Raw genomic sequence first — 21830 nt, 5'->3', positions numbered from 1 at the left:
ATTGATGTCAATGATCTGTGAGCAACTAAATGTTGACAGACATTCTCAAAACGCATATGATATTTAGACATAAATCAACGAGTCCATTTTTTTGCTCAAACGCAAATACTACTTCAGTAAATGACAGAACAATAAAACAATACGTTGCTGCCATGAAAAAGACTAAGAAATATAGAGATTGTATTAAATTTAAAGACTAATTAGGGGTGGTTTAGTAAAACAAATAACGGGTGGGCGGAATATTCAGTTTGTCTAAGGGCGGCACTTTGCCTAGAGACGTCACTGATAGGTATAATTGAAGAGAAACTCCAAAATTTGAGGTCTTACGAATATAGAAAAAATACTAAATGAGTCTGATCGACATTAATTGTACAGGTATTTTTTCAAAAACCAAAATAACCATTCTTTCAAAATTATTCGAAAAAATCTGATAATTTAGAGGCACCTAGTCGAATCGAATTCAGCTGTTACGGACAATGATTATTTTCATTATATGTATCGACGCCACAGCATCACAATATGTAACCAGTAGACCAATTAGGTCATCTCGCATAACGATTCCTGAATCAGCCATTTTCAAACCCAGGGTACAATATACTTGATGTGCATAGTAAGGTAAAAGATACTTCACTTTGCAAGTAGTGGCATTTACGTGGTAGCAGTTCATTATAATTTATTATTTGGAAACAAAGTTGTCTTATTTATAATTTTTCAATTATTTATGACGTTGACAACTTTTTCAGTCCCATCTTTAAAATTATCCAAGTATTACTAAAGCTTAATAATACATAGACAGCGAACGTTAATTCTTGGTCTGAATATTGTGTCAGAATGGAGAGGGAGTTTTGTTGGAAAACTACGTAAAATTTTTTTTTTTAATATAATGTTTCCCATTAATGTTGTCTTTCAATCGGCAATAATTAGTTATATCAATATATTTTCAATAAAGGAGCGCAGAAGACATGGGTACTGTTCGTAGTATTAATGATTTTGTCATTATCCTTGGATATTAAAATCAGAGGCGTGTTTCCCTAACGCAACATGGCGCAACCGATTCGTGAGAAAATTTAAAAGGACCTAAGAACTAAAATCTGCCACTCATATAAAATAAATAGATTGATTAAATATACCTTCATTATTGTAATTCACATACTTGTGTTCTATTCGATTGTAAATATAAATTCATGAAAACTATTTTCCAAATACTAAATTGGTAGGTATTCTACTGTTTTATGATTTGTCAGAAAGGAGACTGTTTCATTTAAACCATGTGTGTCTAATTCCCCCCCCCCCCCCGACCATGTCCGATCCTAATAGGATCATATGGGCCTCCACATATTAGAGGTTTGTATTAACAGATTTTGTTTTTTACGAGAAATGGATGTCAGCCCTTGCTCAACCTATTAGGTCCATACCCTGACTCACACACAAATTGAAAATCAATATGTGTACTTGCCAGACCCAGGATTCGAACCTGGGACCCACGGCGTTATAGTCCAACGCTTAAGCCGCGCGGCCAAAATTGTTTGAATGCATGGATTTATTTCGAAAATAAAATTGGATTGCTCATTTTTTATCGCAGGGCGCTTTAAAATCAGTCTGTGCGTCGGGCCTATATGTCACTAAACGCGCAACTGATTGAAATACAACTCGGATGTCCACCACATCTAGGGGTGTTAATGTTGAACATATACATTATTTTACCGACTTCTGTAGCTACGCTATTGTCCTCGTGTACATTCATAATAATATTATTGCAATTATCAAAATACATTAATTACGATCATTTGATATAGTCCTATCGTCAATTTTTTTTCTTAATTTTCCGTGTTTTCTATTCATAAATAAACATAAACTGTGTTACGAAAATGAGTGTAAATAATATGTAGATCAAAGATCTAACGGGCACACGTTTTGAGAAACCCAGTTTTATATCATTAAATAGATCACAAATAAATTAATAAACCACAAAATGCCAGACTGAATCAAGCAGTAAGTATTAGACCACTGATGGAAACAGATGGACTTGATACTTTGACTAAATGACATAATGTTAAAAATAGTGACACCTAAATAAAAAAGTTTCGTTAATAAATGAAAATGATAGATAAATAGCATCAGCGGAATTTGTATAATGCTAATATATATTTTCATTCCAATGTAACTTTGTACATAAATAATTTATTTGTTAAATTTATATTATTACATAAATATGGCTAATGGTAACATATATGGTTTTTCTAAGTTTAATTTTCTATTTATCGTGTTGGTTTTTTGTTGTTTACTGTGTGAAAGCGCGCGAAAAGTTTCCGATGAAGAAAGAAGAAGAAAGGCGAATCTGATTCAGAAATTTTTGAACAAGTACAGAGAAAAAGAAGGGCATGTTAGGCTAGTTGGAGGAGCAGACGTATATGAAGGTATTTTATTGGAGTATTTTTAATATAAGTAGAATGATGTCAGATTATTCTGGCAGTGCCGGCGACTCACTGAGGTGTTGGTTCGTTACTTTAAAATGACACTAATACCGCTGCAAAGCGATTTCGTCGCAATGCCAGAAAAATCGTCTTTCCTCGACAATTACTTTTTTTGTAATTCACTCAAAATCTATTTACAATAAAGGTATGAGTACTTACTATTAATGTAACACGATGGCATAATAGACGTAACAATATGCAGTGACCTACCTAGGCAAAGTGCCGCCTTCTACTAGTGGCGAAGACAAGAGTAAAATACCGGGCGATTTAGAGCCTACCTTAATATTAAAAATATATGTTAGTGGGTAACGGACATGGCCCCCACAGGAGGGGGGGCTGACAGGGCTCTAGCCTGGGGGCTCGGGCTCAAGAGGAGCCCGGCGAGGCGAGTCGACCAAATAAGTGAGATAATCACAAATTTGCATTAATAGTAAAAAAAGTCAAAATGATGTGGTTGTACGGTACAACTCCATAATTAAAATAGATATATTAAAATATACAAAAAAAACACGCTAAATATGGGTACACATTCATTTTACCGCGTACCTACACGATTTGAAAAACGCTGCTGTAGAGCGTCATACTGCCTTTATCCATAGCGATGGGTCGGGGGGCCCGCCAAAGATCCTTGCCTGGGGGCCCGCTTCAGGATGTGGGCGCCATGGTAACGAACTATCAGAGGTATCAGATACGTAATATAATGTAATAGTGACATTATGTGGGAGTATGCAGGTCATGCGTTGCTCATAGACAGAAAATAAAGGAAGGAATGACGAATATTACACACATCTTTGATGGTAGATTCCGTGAATATGAGATTTTTCACTTGCGGTGCTAATGTCACATGATGTAACGTGAATGGATGTATATATCTACATATTATTATAATATTTAGAAGGTTTTGATTAACCTTAATTATTGTAATTCAGATATTTCCGTTTTATTCGTTTTTATATATAGCTTCATGAAAGCTATTTTCTAAATATGTACCTATATACTAAATTGATGTATATACTTATATATTATGATTTGTAAGAAAAGAGACAATTTCAATTAAACCATGTATAATTTATACAAAAAAAAATTACTTCAATGCATGGATTTATTTGGAGAATTAAAATTAGGGGCTTCTATATCACTAAATGCGCCACTGAGTGACATTCTTAAAAATAATGTGATATAGCAATCTATTTTCCCATTAACATTTAAAGGCAGCGCGCATTGATTTAGTGCCACAAGTGAAAGCATTCCAATTTCCATGGAACCCAATCTCAAAAGTTGAAATATTAGCATTTTTCTATCCCAATTTATAGCTCCTTGAAATATGCCACCCCCAAGTGGCTCATGATCTTCATACCCCCGCGGGATGTCGCTCACAGTATATAGTATAAAGTGTACACAAGGGGCTTCATATCAAATTATTGTAGTACAGTATATAACACGTTTTTTTTGTTTACTTACACTAATAATTGTAAATTTTTTCTCTTATGATACTAGTTTAATTTCGGTATGCCATACATTGTGTAATTCACAGAATTTTAATTTTAAAATTAAACCTTATGAAATAATATCATGTGAGTGTAATAAAATAATACATGTTAATAACTACATATTATAATATTTATTTTATACCAAAGATATTGAAGAAAACATTTTTGTTTTTGGAGCGTAAATGTTTGCAAATTAGACAAATATGGACCACTGATACCACTGAAGATGTCGAATCTTTTTCTAGATGTAGCCTTCTGTGGATTCACTATAAAAATCGCTGAAGGCAATTTAAATTTGACATAAGTGCTTTTTAGGCTTTCCATATACGAAGGTTTTCTTCAACATCTTTGAGGATCACTATTTATAATTTTCATACACATTTTCAGGAATACCCTCGTAATTTCTATCTTCCATACAAAAATAGTAATTACATTAAACTGGAACACGCTTAAGTCATTTTCAAAGGTTCCATATGAAAGAAAATTTAACATTTTTCATTTAAATATATATATCTACAATCTACATGGACGCATTCACACTACACGTCTCCTTTATTTACTCTTTTTGGTTCACAATCATTTTTAAATATAATAAATGAATGTTTTGCAATTTGTTTCTTATATGCATAGGTTTCATATTGTACGTGTCGGTATTTTAAGCAAGGACATGCTTAGTATGTTCTTCTTTTATACACGTGAATAAGTAACTAGTGAAAAGACACAGGAAAAAAATCAAAATTAATTTATACTCTAATATACGATAAATTTTAATAAGTAGCTAATACGTATAAACCTTACGCTGTAAATGCGTTATTTTTCTTTTTCACGGAAAATAGGAAACGTGGAAATTCTGCACAATGGAAAGTGGGGCGCCGTATGTGACGATGAGTGGGGGTCAGAGGAAGCCGCTGTCGTCTGCAGGCAACTCAATTTCGGCGCTCCCCTAAGGAGCACGCACAGTGCACTCTTTGGTGTGGCCACTAGTAAGAATAATTCAATTAAAATTGTATAGTTTTATTACTTCGTGAAAATGCATGCATGCACAACTCAACTCTCAATAAATTATTTTATTTTTGTATCCCTACCTAGAAATGCCAACTTATTACGTAAGCTGTTATATTCAAATAATATTTAAAAAATAATATTTAAATGGCTAAATTCAAATTTAATTAAAAAATGTAGATCAGCAATAATGAAATCCCTTTCCAATCTATTCTAAATTAATTGGACACCCCATCGCAATTCATACAAAGTACGTACAATTAATATAAACTTTAAGACTTATTCAATTTCTATGACAAATATTAATAATTAACTCTAAAGAACAACGATACTTCCATAATTTACTCATGACATGCGTGAATGCTTTAGGTACCGACCTTAACTATCCCGTTACTGTAATGTCATCTTAGGCTACCCAGCCCATTAAAGTGAAAATATTTCAGTTAATACGAACTTCGTCATCTTTATATTTCGCCTACTCCTGAAATCAGCAATATAAAATCTAATTAAATGTTATTATTTTCAAAATTGATAGCATTTTATCATTTTCCAGTATATACATAATATAATTGATAAGATATCTGTCAGATTTCATTTACCTGTCATAAATTATAAATGCACCTCACAAACAGAACTTCGCATTATATTACACAAAAGAGATATCTACATACATCTAAGCGGTTATATGACAAGAGAGACATACTCAATTGTGAGAAAACATATAAAAGTAAGCAGTGAGATCAAGATAGTATAATGACTTGTAGGCTGTTAGAAGGAAATACTCGATTATAATTAGGTGTTGATGCCTTTTTGACCATCTTATAGAATATAATAATATATAAAACAAATAGAAAATAATGATCATGAAACCTTATTTGACTTATTTATGTTGCCAAAATAGGCATTTCTCTTTTACCTACCATAATATTGTCAATCTGCGAGAGTAACCCAAGGTGACATCACCAGAACAGATGGAATTTATTAGCATTGTAAAGGGAAAGTTAAGAATGACGGCCGACAGTGCCAACTGATTCTTATAAAAATTTTCATTCACAAAAACGTTATTTAATTAAACATACACATTTTTCAATCTTCCTTTTATAAGCTTTTCAAATAACGAAAAAATATTTTTGTGAATGAAACGTGTATTTATAAATACTGTAAATAATAATAATTATTACAGAGCAAAGCATTTGCCATTTTTATATTGTGAAATTAATAAAACAATGTAATTGATTGAATGAAGCTTTAATTATTTTTTTCCATTTGAATTAATTTGTTATTTGAAGAATTTTTAATTGTTTGCAGGAAAATATTGGCTGGACAACGTCCGCTGCGCCGGTGATGAGACAATGCTGACCGCCTGTCGATCCGAAGGCTGGGGGATATCTGATTGCCAATCCTCAGAAGCAGCCGGCGTAGCTTGCGCGATTCCAGGTCACCAAAGAAGATCGGCGCTCAGCGAAAAGCGTCACAGTCGCTCTGACGACGCGGTGGTTGAAGCCTTGACGAGGATACACCGCGTGAAGGATGGTAAAGGATTGAAAGTCAGGATACGAGGCGGGAGGATACCGGAGGAAGGGCGAATCGAGGTATCTTGTAATTTACTATTACAAACTGGAATGTTCATTATCAATAGTACACCCTAATTTGATACGAGCTTTAAAAATCTTAGTTTCAAAATAATCAGTAGGTACCTACTTACTTGCGATTTTTAAATTCACTATTTTATTGTGTAGGAATTTTTAAGATTCTTGCTTACTTATGTACTAAATTATAAGAGTCCTTTCTTAATTAAATAACATTTAGGCATATGGGTTTGAAAGTCATTGTTTGAAGAGGTGAGGGAAATCATGGTTTCCGCTATTGTATCGTCCTCGAAAAATATTTATAAATTTACATAAAATTATTTTATATGATTAAATAATAATCTAGTGTCATAGAACGCACAAACAAATGATGAAGATTAGAGCGTATGGTTAATCCAATCCCAGTAATAAAACTAAGTGAATAATTAGGTTCTAACGTATTCGGCTAACCCGGAGCTTATACCCGAACCTTCTAATCTCTAACCTTTGAATTAAGCAGATTTCTATCCGCGCAACCAGGGCATAATATTTTAATCTGACTAATGTTAGGGGGGAAATAAAATCTTAATTAATACATCAGCATTATCAACCGACATACTATAATAGAATTTCTGGCATTAGCCCTCCCTTAAAATTTCTACAATCTTTATTGTCGTCACCGTTGTGTTTTCACGTATTTTTACATATATATAATATAACTAATTATTTATTTCTTTACACCATGGCCTTGCGGCTTTATCTCGTAGATACCTACATAGATTTATATTTATTATTTGGGTGATTTTTTTATATTGAATTCGTTTAACATACCTTTGTTCTAACCGAATACTCATTAATATATCTGAAGTGGAATTTAAAATAATCCTTTGTATTGATTTCAATATGGGTCCAGGCTACACAAAAGAATTTTTCCGTTAAAATTAAGCATGTAGGTGTAAAATAGCGGATATAATAGACAATCACCGCATTCACCCAATTTTCCAAACAAAGGGAAGAATTCAATTATAATATGAATTTAAATAAAATGCTCTTTTGAACAATTGACAAAGAAATTCATTATTTTTCAATATCTTTTCTTCCCAGTGTTCTTCTCCCCAGTCTCTTGAGTTACGGTGAAGAAAAAATGAATTTATATTGCAAATAATCATAGTTTTAACTAGGTTTTTCTTGAAATCGATGCGAAATCATCACTATATTTTGTAGTGAGCAATTAGTTTAAAAAAATCATCATTTTGCGGTGTTCTTTGTGATCTGTATATTGCTTTGTAACAAAGCGAAAAGCTAATAAATGAAACCTGTAAAATACCACAATTCGAAAGAAAAAACTTTGTTATTCCATATTATCGATTACTTTTTCGCATTGACCATTATTTATAATGAGTCATGATAGTTAATTATACATTGAACATAATACTCAGTCCGCGAAATCTAATTTAGAGTGCGTGTTTTAATTATAATGTTATTATATAACAAAGCAATGCTGAAAGCCTTTTTTGTCTAAATTCAACTGGCGGGAGATTAAGAGAGTAAACTCACTTATATAATCATGAAAAAGCTCTCCCAGCTGATTATGTACTGGGGCGAGATTTAAGATTATTCCGAGGATCTGGTTTTGGCTTGGAAAATTCAAATAAAATTCCGATTTAAAGACGAATTATTCATGTACATTGTATATTTCTTTGTTATAATATCTACTTAGGTGGGTACATTTTTTCTTTGCTAACTTAAGCTGGCGCAAAAAAATAACTGCTAAAAAAAGTATCCGAAGATAACGTAAAATCAATAAATTTATTTACTGAATGTGTCTACTAAATATATCGACGCTTACATTTTTAAAAATAAACTTTATTGATTCTACGTTCATGAAAGTAATAACCACTATAATTTGCACTAGGCACGCCAATTCTACATAATTTGGCGGTCAAAAATTATATTTATCTGCCTTGATTTTTTTCTATTTCCCAACATAGTTTTATTGTGTATTTAATGCAGTATTTTATTTATTGCTGAGTTGAAAATGAATCAATTATATTTTTGATGCAGTGTATTATGTATTTATGCTGAAAATAATAAGTGGGTAGGTACTTAACTGAAGAGTTCTAGGATAGAGAGATAGAGATAGAGATAAAGAGAGGGAGAAAAAATAATTACTAAATTATTGAAATCTTCGTGTGTAATTTGTATTTAAATCATTATTTAAAATTGTACACAGTCGGATAAAAAATATTTATGAAGCAAGAGATACAACAGTTTACCAACACTGCCACTCTACAGAAACGTGTGTCAGAATTTCATGGACTTTTAATCCAAAATTTTCCCTTTTTATTTACTAATAATTCTTTTCCATCACATGTGAATTAATCTACCAACATTTAAAATAGGAGGAGTTAATGTCCAGATCATTATTTACACGGGGGGCTATTATCCGGCAGATTATTGACGAAGGATTAATGTTCGGGAAGTTTTTATCCCGGGGGGTAATTGTCCTGTTACCGAATAAACAACGCAATGAAACCTGCTAGGTTGTACACAGATAGAGTACTAGGTATATCTGTATACTGTATAATAATATTTATCTCCCCATGTATTAATAATTATTATGTCCGTAAATATTAAACACAAATTATACATAGTTCCTGTCATGACGTTTAGTTGCATGTTTAAATAAACAATTAGAACAAATTTGTTTAGAAGATTCTACGTATACCTACCTACCTGTGGGTCTATTCTGTACTTATCGACCGCTATTTATAGTGATAAATGTTATCAAACTTAGGGTAGGCTTATATCTATCACTTTATCACTTTGGCGGTCGATAAGTATAGAATAGACCCACTGAAACGTATTTGTTGGTTTAAAGGATGGGGGTAAAAATACCGGTTGTCCCGGACCTTGCATGTTTTCTGAAAGGCCCTGCTTAAATATTAGTAATTAAAGAGATGAACACTAATTAAATATTATATTCTAAAGCAAACGAAACTATTCATGATCAATATTCAATTATGTAGAATAATTACCTACTATGTATTTATATTGTCTTTTCGCCAAGAAGTGAATGTTAACACCGTTAAAATAATAAATAATTCACCTTTGTTGATTAGCATCCGCTGATGTGTGAACTTCCTGCATTATTTACCTTTTGTCTGCATCCTGTAGCACGGCATTGAGCAGTAAGGTATTACCTGTTCCAAGAGTAATGGATATTGAATGGGTGTCAATATTTGAACAATGAAGTGATACTGCAATCGGCTAATGCAGTTTCGTTCCAATTTCCGGAATGTCGAATCGGATCGCAAAATCTAATTCCTGTCACTACACATTATTGTTATTCCGCTTTCAATGCGGAATGATATGCAGTTTAAATTTTATATGAACCAAGTAAAATAGAGCAAGTCATTCGGGAATTTCCGGAAGTTAAATTAAAAAAAAAAAATGATTTGAGTAGGTGCGCCTGCGATGGACGAGTGATGTTGTGTCCGCTGATGAAGTCGTGGGTCTCAAGTTCGAATCCCGAGTCTGGCAAATTCATATGATATTTTTCAATGTGTGTATGGACCACAGAACAGATTAATAAGAAAGAAATATGAAAGCCAGTCGCCATGGACCAAAGTTTTTACTACTTTATATCAGACCATAAAATGTCAGAAATACAAAACCAGTCAAGTGTCCTCAAATATCACGAAAATTGAATACGCGTTTCGGTTTCGTGACGAACTTTAAAAATAACATTGTTTAACACGTGTTTAATTTTATTTTATACTTCTCTACGCTCGAAACTTTCCTTCAGTCTCACCCAGAAGGCCACTTTTGATTACTTTTGTGTTCCTTGGTGGAAGGAGCTAATAGGTTGAGCAAGTGGCCAAGACCTATTTTTCACAAAAAAAATATAAAGAAACCTCTTCATGAGACGGCTAAGATCCACATCGGATTGTAGATTGTATGAAAAAAATGAGTATCGGATAATATAATCGAATGACATTCGTTTCGTCTGTCTACGAACTACGAATAATGTAAATTCACCTTAAAGTTTTCAATCACTTTAACATTAAATAAACGTATTAAAAATATATCTAGGTACGTTATTATCTTGACCCACAATTACTGCTTTAGTTGTATATACTTCACTAGTTTAGTTAGTACCTATACAAGGTAAGCTAGTCATACGATACGTCCACGGTAGAGGTGGGAAAACTGGTCGATGTTGAAGACTAAGTATACTTACTACCAGTATAAAAACATACCTAGTATCAAAACTTGTTCCAAAATACTTAATAGTATTTGAAATATCGGCTTCAATGGAATCGCTAAAGATACACTGAGCTCGGCTTTTCGAAATGTCCTATTTATTATAAAATTTTAAATTTATGAGTTGTTTTTATGTTAGGTTATAATATTCTTGTTAACATAAATGAATATAGAATGATTTTTTTTATTTTAAACATGTTTTGAGTGGTCATATAAAACCTGTGCCGTCGCCTCACCACATTCCGGAGGGAATGTGCTGCTACACAAAATGTATGATCTATTGTTCATACATACGATTATGTCATTCAAGTGTATAGACTAATAAATTAAAATATACTATCTCCCTCGCGCGCATTGAATGTCAATAGTATTGAAAGTCGACTGACTACGAGCGACTCGCGATGATATCATCGCATGCGTTCGAACAAGTTTTTTGGAACTAGTTTATTGGGCCACACATACTGAGTATGGGTAGTTTCATCCGACACTTGAGTACACAAATTTGTGACAGTATTTCCAACTCACCTCTAGTCCACGGCATACATAATATTATTATATTTCTGTCTTCAGGTGAAATACGGTGAAAATTGGGGTCTGGTCTGCGGGGACGGCTGGTCTTTGCGAGAAGCAGCAGTGGTTTGCCGAAGTCTTGGTCTTGGCTACGCAGCCGGTGCTCATCAGACAGATGTTTTCAACCAGAATCTTAACTCTTCGTTTGGTCCTCCTTTTACCTTCCTGAGTGGCACGCACTGCAATGGAACCGAGTCGACGATCGATAGATGCCTGCATGACTCACTGGGAAATGTCACCTGTCCAGGGACAGGGAAGAATTTTGCCGGTATGATGTTGTTTATAAAACTTAATGCTGTAGAACTCCAATATAATGGTTTTTAAAAAGCTTATCTTTATTCAAAATTTAGAATTAACAAAAGTTTTGATCCAAGTCAGTATAATGATTTTGTTATTTATCAATACATGTTTTATGTACCGGACAATTATGCGCGAATATATTTAATCTTACTCACCTAATCGCCCTAATGGCCCCTATAAGGGGGTGCTGACTGGGCTCTGGTCCGGTCGGTGTGGCGGGTCGAGTAGGTAAGTGAGATAAACCCATAGGTACCTACTACAAATTTGCTCTAGTAGTAAAAAAGTCTTATTTGATATGTGGCTAAGCGATGCGATTTGATGTGATGGTAATTGATATAATTAAATGATAATACACGTGTAAAATTTTATCTTATAAGTATTATTTTTAGTGTGTTTCCTAACTAATAATAATGGCTATTTATCCAATATGGCGAAGGGTCGCATGTTATTTGACTACCACAAAAGGGGGTCGCGATCAGTCTTCATTAAATGATGACGAGTGCTGACAACTCAATAATTCAAGTGAATTTATTTAAGAATACAAGAAAGTTTTAAAAATCCATGGAATTCCTTAATTCTACCTCGCGGAACTCTGAAGCTCCACAGGATAGCATTTGGGGAATACTATGGTAGAACATCACTGATCACACTGCCCCAGCGCTCGAAATGGAAATTTTTACGAACCGGAGCGCTAAATAATTTTCAGAAAATATTAACGTAGATATCTAATTTTATGTAGGATAATTTATAAACATAAATGTGTTAGATTTTTTGTTATATGGCATATCTAGCTCAGATGGTCAAATTATTTTTTACACAAGACGGAGCGATAATTTTGAAGATTTCATGAACCAGAACGGCGCTTCGGTGCACTCTGTTCCATTTCGAGCCCTGCGACTGCCCTTAACTCTAAGGATAGGTATAGGCCTGCTTCAAGATTTGAAGATCATGGTCTTAACTTTTACATACTCACTTTGGATATTGAAAAAAACTTATAATTACCAAACTCCGCTGCAAAATGGGCGGTGGCGATCGTAGTGCAATTCGCATCGACTTCTCTTCCGGGGGCTACTGGTCGATTGTCAGTGAGACCACAAAACATCAATGCGATTCTCTTGAACCCTAGGTATTTCTGTAATGTTTCTGTGGCATCACTGCTACTATACTGTCATTGTTTGTTATGGCAAAAAAAAAAAGAAAAAAAAAACAATATTACATTTGTGTATTGACCTTTTTGCTTCATCACAAATAACGTTTGATAATACAGATTGAAGTGTCTCACTTATATTTTAAAATATAATTGGAACCTACCTACATTTAAATGAGTGACATCAGTAAATATTTCTTTTTTTTATTCTTGAATAATGAATTAACAATCCAATAAACATATAAACGCATATTATAATCTGGGCGGTTAACGTGGACCCATTTTTTAAAATACACTATCTCGTCGTAAATATTATGATGTTGATGGTATAATCAAAGTTAGGACGTAATACATCAATGATTATTGAATTATTATTCAATAATTGAGTAGGGTAAAAGAAAAATAATCTCCATTCTTTTAAATACACAAGAGTCGCTCTCTGAAATATTCAAACTATAACAAATAAAAGTAGCTCAGTATATTCTTTACTATAATTAAACTTATAATGTGCTTACCTAAAAACCCCTCAAAACTGTGTTATTATTCTAATGCGCATATTATATCAGTAGACCTTTTGCTTTTAGTAGGTTAAGGCGAAGTCTTCACTGAGCCTTTTTTAAAGAGGCACCTAGCGGAAAAATACGAAGCTTGCAATTTGAGACATTTTTTTGATAATTTACAATTTCAACTATATTAATGAATAAATATATATCGTATCGTAATAATGAATTAATATGTTTTTGAATTTGGAGGTTATACTAACAGATTTTTTCCCGAGAAAATGTCGTTAACAAATCGGCAAACCCATTCGGTACTTTGACTGAAATCGAAACCGTAACCCACAGCATCAGACACGGCTGCTCTAAACACTAGGTCACACACAGTGTGTAAATTTGTGAACAATGAGATAAAAAAAACATTATAAATGTGTTATACTAAAAATAGGTCACTATTACATTTTAAATGATATTTTTAGTGTAAAACAATAGTAAATAAATTGACAATACGTCATCGTTATATAAAAGGACTTAACTTTACGCATTGCATCAGTTACGACTTAAATAATTAATATGAGATATGAGGTTGTATTTTTTTTATTTTCCAACTTTATCAAAAACACCTCAACCAAAGTAATGTTTAGTGACAACAATAATATTATTATATGGTCACTTTTGAAGGTGTTTCGTGTTCTTCAAGAATGGCAGACCTGATTCTGGATACGTACGAGCTGATGAGAACTGCCCACCTCGAAGACAGGTCTATGTTCGCTCTTCAGTGCGCCATGGAAGAAGGGTGCTTGGCGAGCGAAGCCGAGAACGTGCAAAGAGACAGGATCGACTGGTTCACAGAGACAAGGAGACTACTGCGGTTTACTGCTGCTGCCATCAATGCTGGCACTGATGACTTCAGGCCGAATGTGCCAAAACATATGTGGGAGTGGCACATGTGCCATATGTAAGTAAATTGTATATAAGTATACGATAGTGATGGAGTTGTCACGTGTATTTTATTAGTAATGCAGCCGTTAAATCTACGAAAAGCTTCATCCTATATATATTTTTTTTAATATTATAAAATACTAATCGATATTTTATAAAATAAATTCATACTTATCTGTTTTAGTAGTAGGTACTAAAATTGACGTATGCTAGTGGTATATTATATTATAGGTACATATTATTATTAATCAACACGTACTTTCGACTGAGGATACTTGCTGGAAATTGAATTTAAATTATAATTGATGAGAGTTTTTTTATCTCCGGGTTTCATCTTTCGACATATTCAGGCTCTATGTATGTATGCTAATTGACTTCAATAGTTGTATCGGGTCCCGGGGTCACTAAAAGCGATTCATATGGAATAATGCAAAATTCTTAACAAATAGAATTTACAATGGATTACATACCCATTATTTTTCTTCTCATTTTTTATCAGTTTTATTTAAATTTTATCAACAAAATGAATTACAATTATTTGCCATAATATTATATTCACATGACGTGTTTAATTTAGAAATGTTTATCCATACAAGCAATTTGCGTAGACACATAAAAATTGTCAAATAGCTTTAAACTTCTAAACATTCATACGGTCACCTACATAATAGCATTATAAAACGAATTTGGTAGTTTTATTTACTCAAAAAATGGTATGTGACCTAAATCAGCATAAAATGACAGTTTTTTTTTTTAGATAAATTATATTATTTTGAATAAAGTTTACACCAGCATCGAAGGTAAACAAAATCATTTTTCGTCATCAGGCATTATCACAGTATGGAGGTTTTCGCAACTTTCGACATTTTGGATCATCTGGGAAGAAGAGTGGCGGAGGGCCACAAAGCATCGTTCTGTTTGGAAGATAACACCTGTCTTCCGGGAGTCGAACCCAAGTACGCCTGCGCCAATTATGGAGATCAAGGTACGTGCAATAACATTGAAGGGGTACTAATTAGAGGGGATGTAATATGCCGTATAATATATTCTTTTTAACACTACAACATGCCATGAGACAGTAGTGTAATTAGTAATATGAGTGAAACAAACATAAACACCCATATTATATTGCGAACATCGCATAGATATATTGTGCCCGGGAATCGAACCCGGAGCCCCAGATGAAAGGCCAGCGTCTTACCCACTGGACTATGATAGGATACAACCTCCACCCTGTGGAGCCCCATATACTCCGCTTACGATTGAACATGGTAATTTACTTTACTTTTATTGACGTCAAATATTTTGCATCTTTTGAATGAATTTTATGAATATAGAAATCAACATTTTTTGTAATGTTATTCGAAAATGGTAACCTTTCAGTTGAGTAAAAAAACAAAATCATTTAATTAAATTGCACGCGATTTTAATTAAAATGTGTTTCATATTATGCCGACATCATCATTTATATATTTACCTATATACATCGCTAAATAAAAAAATGGACGAAAACAATAAGAGAATTTTGTTTTTTTGCATTATTATTATTATAACCCAGTTTTCAACCGGTGTAAAGAATTTTTAAATATGAATTATCATGTTTGTTTCTAAGCGAAGCATAATCTGGACCGCCACAGGGTGAAAATTATATTAGTACGCGTGTGTTTACAAGGAATGATTGATCCATTAGATCCTTACTTTGGCCAAAAACAACATTTATTATGAAATGAAAATAAAAACCTGCACCCTCTATTTCTTAGACGGCCGGTCTAGCATTAGCATTAATTCAGCGTGGAGATATATTGAGGTTTAATATTATCAATTTTACTTCTGAATGTTATTTTGAAACGTTCCCATTTTCAGGCGTGTCCGTGAACTGCTCGGACGTGTACAAATTCAGCGTGGACTGCCAGTGGGTGGATATTTCGGAGCTTAGTCCCGGACAGTACACCATGAAGGTCGCCATCAACCCCGAGATGAAAGTCCCCGAGATGACGTTCGAGAATAATGCGGCCGTTTGCCAGCTGCTCTACACTGAAACATTTGCCACCGTTTACGACTGTCAGATGACTAGACCATAGAGACCAATAAATTCTTAATTGAGGTGCTGAGGATTGAACGAAGACCAGAGACCGCGTTTTAAAATTCTATATAACTGTTTTCAACATTCTGTAAATGAGGCATTATTTTAAAATAATCATTTGTTACTATTTTTAGATCTAAAAGAATGTTTATTAATTTTTCTAGTGTTCGATGGAGGAAAACACAGACCAAAACATTAAAATTAGATACATTACGAAGAAAATAAAAAGATTATTTTATATACTTATATAGTTTGTAAACATCTCATGTATATTAATATACCCACTAGAAAAAATCTTGTTTGCAAAAATTCAACACCCGACGGGATTTAAACATGTAACCACTGGATTCGCGCCAATTATAGAATGATAACTTTTGAAATAGTTTATTATTTTGTAAATATAAATCCACGAGTTTTATGAAATGTTAGAAATAAAATACTAAGTAACTAAAATAATAATATTTTTGAATATTTTTCACTCATAAATAGCTATGTAGTAATGTATATTTAACTATTTATTTGCATATAAGTCACTTGCACTGATTTAATCGTCGGCATTTTAATTGTTTAAATTAAAATCATATTCGTTTTATTATAATGAGATTTTTGAGTGTAGGTACCTACTATTTGCAGACGTGATATCTATTTCACAATAACCGTCAGTCATATTATAAACTACGGCAAATAGCGTATTTTTTGATAAGCATGTTGTTATTGAAAAATTATAAATTCAAATGCCAAAATATTACGACTTCAAACCAAAGATGTTGAATCTTCTTCCCGGTGGTGCCTTTTGTGATTTTCGTATAAAAATCAACGAAGGCAATTTATTTCAGTTTGAAATTAGTGAATAACGTACCTACAGACGTAAGAAAAAAAGAGAAGTATGTTTCTCATTTGAGATTTCGTATGAAAATAAATTAGTGTTCCGAGTGGTCTCCTTTTGTTTCATTTTCATACATTTACGCTTTCATCTCTATAAGGAGATTTTTTTCAAATATTTTTTATGTATTAGAAAATAATATTTACAAATATGTAATGATTTAATACGAGCTAGGTATATGTGTACCTGCTGAAAAACAAAATATTGTTGACAAATAATATAAACATAAGATATTAATTGCTTGGCAGACTGACTTAGAGCTTGTCCAGTTACGCGTGTCTCGCTACGATTTGCCGCGAGTGCATGTGAACAGCTCAATGAGGTCACCTGTACCTCGACCGCGCGCGAGAAGTGACACGCAGCAATTAAATGTGAACGGCTCAATGAGGTCACATGTAGTTGGAATGCGCGCGAGTCAAATCGCGCCATCTGGCCACTGCCTTATAGAGAAACGTTCACCTTGAAGTGCGCAAATTTGAATCCACCAAAAACCATTTTATAAATAATATACACTAAACGCCTATGGGGTCTCGCTATAAAAAAACAATTGGATCCACGAATATATTAAATATAGCGGACATAAGTGGCAGTGAAAACCTGGGAAGCGATAGAATTGGAAAGATATAGAGGAAGCATTCATCGAGAAGTGGATTGTTACGACTGACAATGTTTTCAAAAGAAAAAGTAATTGCCTGTAGTGAAGTCGTCATCGTTATCAATGGTACGACAAGCCTTAGTGGTCTCCGGTTTTATCTGACAACTCTCTCCACTTGTCTCCACCCAAGGTGGTCGATCTTCAATTCATTACGCTAAGAATACGCGGATATGGATCCACCATATTGGCGAATTTTCGACATGCCTCTTCTTCCTGTTCATATGATCGTAGTCTCTTAATATTTACCGATTAAAATGCACTGAAACCCTCGACTACAGATTAAGTATGTACCTATATACTTACATGTCAGCAATTATCAAAAAAAAAAAAAAAAAATGTATATGTAGGTATACCTACATGTATCGAACGCATTATAAAATTCTCTCTTGATTACAGAAAAGCCAGACAGACCTGGGTTCAGGCAATGGGTGTGTATTTGACCTCAATTAATAATAAAAATATTCTGTTCTCAAAGCATAACATAATTTGCACGCAACCATTATAAAAGTTTGCCATAAAGAGTTTATTAAAATTTATAATCCAAATTACATTAAGTAAATCATTCACGATGTGCCGTATGATGTCAAGAATTAACGTTAATCGCCCCTCATTTATACACCTGTGAATTTGTCACGTAATGAATTATGATTTTTATGTGTTTATGGCGTTTATCAATAGGAAGAATCAATAAATATATTATTATTATTTATTACGCCTAACTTGTCTATGTCATATTTAGAAATGCTTCCAGATCTATGAATGATATGTGTCACATCTATTTTACATACAAAAGAAAACAAAAGAACACCGTGACATTTGCGAGGTAAATACTTGAAATATTCATACCGAAAAACGATTATTGAAACGTGTGGAAATTTTTGAATATGGAACCATACGGTTTCAGAACAGATTTTTAATTTAAAATCTGAGCAATAATTAATTATTGTTCTAAGTATATTATAAATTGTATAAATAACTGCTACAAGTATTATTACAGCCTCAGTAATACACAAGTTTTTTCAAATTACGCATTTTAATCGATGAATGTTACATTCCTAAATTTGGTGTATTGTTTTACAATAAATTAATTGTACATATTTATTTTTATGAAAATGGGGGTTTATGGGTGACTTTTTATATAACATTTTCTCATCTTTATTTAGTTTTATATTTACCTTTATCGGTAATCAATAGGCGTAAAGCCAATTATTGCCACTATATTGACCGATTTTCCGCGTGAGAGAAGAGCAAGACTCGGTATTATTTTTAATTTGAAACTGTCTACATAAAATATTTTTATAATATAAAAAATACTCTTATACATATTTGATTTCTGCAAACGTCTATTATTCATAGTGCTGCTCTTTATTCTACGGATGCAGTGAAAGATATAAAACAACAAAGGCGTAGGTAGAAAGAAGAAGGTACTCTTGGTTACGCACCCTTCGTAAGTGGCTCAATGTCCAAGGCGTTGGTGATATGATACGATTGGAAGATAAGAAAATGTACAGGAATCTGGACGTCAACTTTCAATAAAATACGTCACTCATAGAATAAGAAAATGTTTTATTCGTTTAATGAAAACCTCGGCACAAAGTTAGGTGAATCTATTGTATACACTTTTCAAAGTGAAACAGAATATTGTTATGTTGGTGGCACTTTTTGTGTTGATACAGTAGTTGCTGTTATTGTTATAATACTATATAATATTTTTTTATTGGCTCTAAAATTCTATTTGAATCTGGGCCCCCTCACGAAGAGGTTTCTTAACAGATTTCTGTATTACGAAAAATCGATGTTAGTTACTAATAGGTTAAATTAGGTCCATATTCTGGTTCCAAGCACACACTGAAAAACTGTGAATTTTCGCCAAACCCGAGAATTGAACCGGGGCCCACGATATTATAAGCCTAATACGTAGCCGCTCGGCCATCGTGGGCGTCGTGACTATATTAACTTCCATAATTAGATATAACATAATAAAAAAAATCTTAAAAAGACCGGAACGTTTCTTAACATTTTTCAAGTTATGTATTTGCTGCGTTATCTAACGCTACATTTTTTTATATATCTATATTTTGTGTTGAATAAAAAAAAATGTATTGATAGTATCAGAGTGATGCATGGAAGAGAAAACATCCAATCTATCACCATCATTATTCTAATTAATTCACTATCCATCCTACCTTATACCAATACCAGGCGTAAAAAATGACAAGAGGCGTTTACAGTTTTAGGCCTAGGAATGTCTCAGGAACAACCGCCAAAGACAGGTTACCACACACTTAGGTATAATTACTGAATTTATTATAAACTGAGTCGGATTTCAACATGCTAATAGCAGAGAGAAGAGATTAAAATTGTAAGACAGAAGAAAATCAAAATAATCATCAATATCTTCCGGGTTTTACTCACTGATGTATGAAGGTCTCCTTAACTGCTTCCATACTTTTTTATGAATCCCCAGATTATAGGGCAGACATTTTTGAAGTAAAAAGACGAGAATATTTACCATAAAATTGACATCAGTACTCTATGTGCTATATGTATAGAAATATTATAATAATATTATACCAAGTGTAAGTCACAATGACATTGAATTATTAATACCGAACTACGTTTAATTTAAAGCTAGGATTTCCTGAAACCCGAGCAAAGTTAATAATAAATTTTCCCTGCCGTAACTAAAATTATTAATTAATATGATAATGCCAAGAGTGTTTTTGATTAATCTTCTTGGATACTTCAATAGTTAATTAAAATTAAGACTTCCGATTCTTACAATATTAAATATGTTTTTATTGCTTTATACTAAAAATAACTGGGTACCCATCGAATAAGAAGATGTACTATCATAATAACTAATACTTTTATACTGGTCGCGATATAAAAAATGAATATTAAAATAAACATAGGTATTTTGAAATCATTTGTTTTATTTTAAACAAATTTCCAAAATTTTAATTCACGCGAGTTTTCACAAAAATGTGTTTTAGCAACCCGAATTTCGTCTTTTGGCATTATCTAGCAGCCCCGTAGCTCATTACCTACTGCATAGCAACCAAAAGGGGGCTGACAGGGCTCTAGCCTGAAGGCCCGGGCTCAGGAGGGGCCCGACGTGGCAAGTCGACCAAATAAGTGAGATAAACACACATCACAAATGTGCTCTAATAGTAAAATAAGGTCGCCTGCGGCGCTATTTTCCTTCAATAATAATAATTTAAAATTATGTGGTTGGACGATGCAATTTTTAATTTTCCAAATATCTTTAACTCCAAATGGATGGATAAAATAACACTAAATATATTAATTTTACCGCGTACACCATTTGGAAAACGCTGCTGTAGAGCGTCACATTGCCTTTATCCTTAGCTATAGGTAGGGGGGCCGCCATAAATCCTAGCCTGGGGGCCCGCTTCAGGATGCGGGGGCCATGACCTACTGCATCAATAAAATTGCCTTACAACTTAAACACTTAAACCTTCCAATACTGGAATATATTTACATATATATATATTTTTTTATTATTAAGCTACGAAGTCTCCATCAGAAAGACTTGGACACACTGGGTCGCCTTGATATTTGGCCGAGCCAAAAATATCGCAAGATTCAGTGGTAATTAGTACTTCTGTTTACTTCGATTCTCAAGAAGCCTCTGTCTCTGATATAATATCTAATATGTCATATAGGTACACATAAATAAATCTAAATCCTGACAAAAATTACATTATTTTTAAGTACGAGGGAAGTATTAGACGGTTTAAAATGTTTCTAATCATTGAACTATTATATATTGAAGCTGTTTTAAGGTACAACCTGGTTCTATAAAAACTATTCCTATGGAATGATACAAAACTATCATCAGTTTGAAATTAATTCAATTTCAATCTCAGTCGATGGTATGAGTTTCTTAAATTTAATTTTCAATAAAACTAGTCTAGAGTAATAATATG

At 33.2% G+C, this 21830-nt stretch overlaps 1 protein-coding gene across 1 annotated transcript; it reads left to right on the top strand.

The window, feature by feature from the left end:
* Positions 1-1991: 1991 nt before the first annotated feature.
* Positions 1992-17276, top strand: Loxl1 (Lysyl oxidase-like 1). Its single transcript, XM_085953892.1, has 7 exons — positions 1992-2417; positions 4801-4947; positions 6275-6558; positions 11371-11638; positions 13996-14272; positions 15084-15241; positions 16120-17276. Exons 1-7 carry the CDS (start codon positions 2213-2215, stop codon positions 16335-16337), a joined length of 1557 nt encoding a protein of 518 aa, XP_085810018.1. The 5' UTR covers positions 1992-2212; the 3' UTR covers positions 16338-17276.
* Positions 17277-21830: the final 4554 nt, after the last annotated feature.

This window comes from Rhyacophila brunnea, unplaced genomic scaffold (assembly GCF_057557595.1).
Source record: "Rhyacophila brunnea isolate RB1 unplaced genomic scaffold, BYU_Rbru_1.0 scaffold_4, whole genome shotgun sequence".
Taxonomy (NCBI): domain Eukaryota; kingdom Metazoa; phylum Arthropoda; class Insecta; order Trichoptera; family Rhyacophilidae; genus Rhyacophila; species Rhyacophila brunnea.
This window is presented reverse-complemented; position numbering and strand designations above follow the sequence as displayed.

What these genes read in the sequence shown, in the direction of transcription:
- Loxl1 (XM_085953892.1), top strand. Translation starts at nt 2,213, where the DNA reads ATGGCTAATGGTAACATATATGGTTTTTCTAAGTTTAATTTTCTATTT. An exon ending in CGGAGGAAGGGCGAATCGAG is followed by an intron (nt 6,559 to 11,370) that starts GTATCTTGTAAT and finishes TTCTGTCTTCAG; the next exon opens with GTGAAATACGGTGAAAATTG. An exon ending in GAGTGGCACATGTGCCATAT is followed by an intron (nt 14,273 to 15,083) that starts GTAAGTAAATTG and finishes TTTCGTCATCAG; the next exon opens with GCATTATCACAGTATGGAGG.